Raw genomic sequence first — 2,076 nt, 5'->3', positions numbered from 1 at the left:
GCTACATAATAAAACTCTTGTCTCAAAAAATATATTAATACCACTTTAATTAGGGATATATATACATACATACATATATATATATATATGTATATATATATATATGCAAAATACATATCTATAGATATAGAAACATGTAACATATATTCACAAACATTAACTTGTGCTTTATATAGTATGTTCCACCATACAGAATAGGAAGAAAGATATAAGTATATGTTAACACACAAAAATATAAATGATTAGGTAGACAAAACATATACTCATATATTGACACATAAGCATAAAGATATATAATTACATATGTATTAAATAGGTAATGTTGATGAAGGGATTAAAAGGCTCAGGAAACTTGGAATGCTGGAGTGAATTTGCCATGTGAAATCACGTTATTCTTGGGGCTGGAGGGATGGCTTAGTGGTTAAGGCACTTGATTGTGAAGCCTAAGGACCCAGGTTAATTTCCTCAGAACCCATGTCAGCCAGATACACATAGTGGTGCATGCATCTGGAGTTTGTGTGCAGTGGCTAGAGACACTGGCATGCTCATTCTCACTCTCTGTCATAAATAAATTACTACTTAAAAAAATTATGTTATTCTCCACAATGAAAGGGTCCAGAAGATGTGATTTTCACTAAGAGTATAAGAAACAGATTTGTGAGGTGTCCTGTTACAGTGTCCTGTTGTTGCCATCATCTGTAAAGAAGACATTACAGTGGGAGCCACGGTTGCTGCTTTAGGTGACTTAGATAGAGTGGGCCCAAGTGGATCTCAGAGTAACAGGGCAAGAGTAGTGCTGAACTGCCAAAGGCAAGATGAGCATATTTATCATAATAAACAGGATAGGCAAAACAATGCTCCTAACCGTCTGACTTGTGTAGACTTCTGGTACTGCCTGATTAATAGTGCTGCTCCCAGAAATGAAGCAGATAAGAATTCTACGCCATTTTGTCAGTAGACACAGAAGAGTTCAGTGGCCCGCTCACTCGCTCGGAGGTGCTCGCCTGCTGCGTTCCATCCATACCTCGGCTCTCCCTGGAAAGGGAGGGAGCGAGCCTCGGCCGCGCAGTCAGCTCAAAGTCGCTAGGACTTCTCTCAAACTTGTGTGCTGAGGAGACTCAGATGTTGGCCTCGGCTCCTAGGCTGAACTCAGCAGATTGGCTCATGTAAACTAATGTATTGAGACAAAGGAAAGGATCTGGCAGAAAGCAACATCTATTATCCTGGGCTTGGCAGCGAGGAAGAGGACAAGTAGTGGAATTCCTGCAATCTGAAAACCACACTGAAAGGTGACATAGAAGCTGAACGGTGGGTGGCGGAGAGAGGTATAACATTCCAGCCCCTCAATCTAGAAACGTTAGTAAGAACCAACAGCAGCATGCTAGACAGAAGACTAAGGATCAGAATTTCCAGATGAAGATTGTTCACAAGAAAAAAGAACGAGGATACAGTTACAACTCATCAGCAGCTGCATGGCAGGCTATGCAAAATGGTGGGAAGAACAATTTTTCTAATAATCCAAACTGGGACTCTAGCCTATCAAGTCCCAGTTTGCTTTTTAAATCTCAAACTAACCAGAACTATGCTGGAGCCAAGTTTAGTGAGCCACCATCACCAAGTGTTCTTCCCAAGCCACCAAGCCACTGGGTTCCAGTTTCATTTAATCCTTCAGATAAGGAAATAATTACATTTCAACTTAAAATCTTACTTAAAATACAAGATGAAGTACTAATATTTAAATTTAGCACTGTTTACATAGACATGAATTGGTCTGAATCAAATTGACTTAAGGAGGTAAAACTTGTCATTTACAAGTATAATTAAGACTATCATTTATGTGCTGTGTGCATGGTGACATATCAGTACAATTTAAATAATTGTACTTGACACAAGTGAACCATTCAGGTTGATTTGGGAAATAGCTGACTTTTAAAATTGTCTAGTTTGGAGACAGTAGTTTACAGTCAGTCAGGTTATAGCTGAAATATACAGGGACTGAAAAATGTAGACATTAGGAAATTAAATGTCCTAAAGGCACCTAACTGCCAAAAGAAAATGAATTTTTACTAAAGATCT

At 38.7% G+C, this 2,076-nt stretch overlaps 1 protein-coding gene across 1 annotated transcript; it reads left to right on the top strand.

The window, feature by feature from the left end:
* Positions 1–1,314: 1,314 nt before the first annotated feature.
* Positions 1,315–1,785, top strand: LOC101608964 (proline-rich nuclear receptor coactivator 2-like; the record flags this gene model as incomplete). The annotated part of the gene is made up of 1 exon (XM_004653473.2): positions 1,315–1,785. A coding segment is annotated over one exon (471 nt), but the record flags the coding sequence as incomplete, so codon positions are not given.
* Between the last annotated feature and the right edge of the window lie 291 nt (positions 1,786–2,076).

This window comes from Jaculus jaculus, chromosome 2, assembly GCF_020740685.1.
Source record: "Jaculus jaculus isolate mJacJac1 chromosome 2, mJacJac1.mat.Y.cur, whole genome shotgun sequence".
Taxonomy (NCBI): Eukaryota; Metazoa; Chordata; class Mammalia; order Rodentia; family Dipodidae; genus Jaculus; species Jaculus jaculus.
Note: the sequence above shows the minus strand (reverse complement) of the source record. Positions and strands in the feature narration are given on the sequence as shown.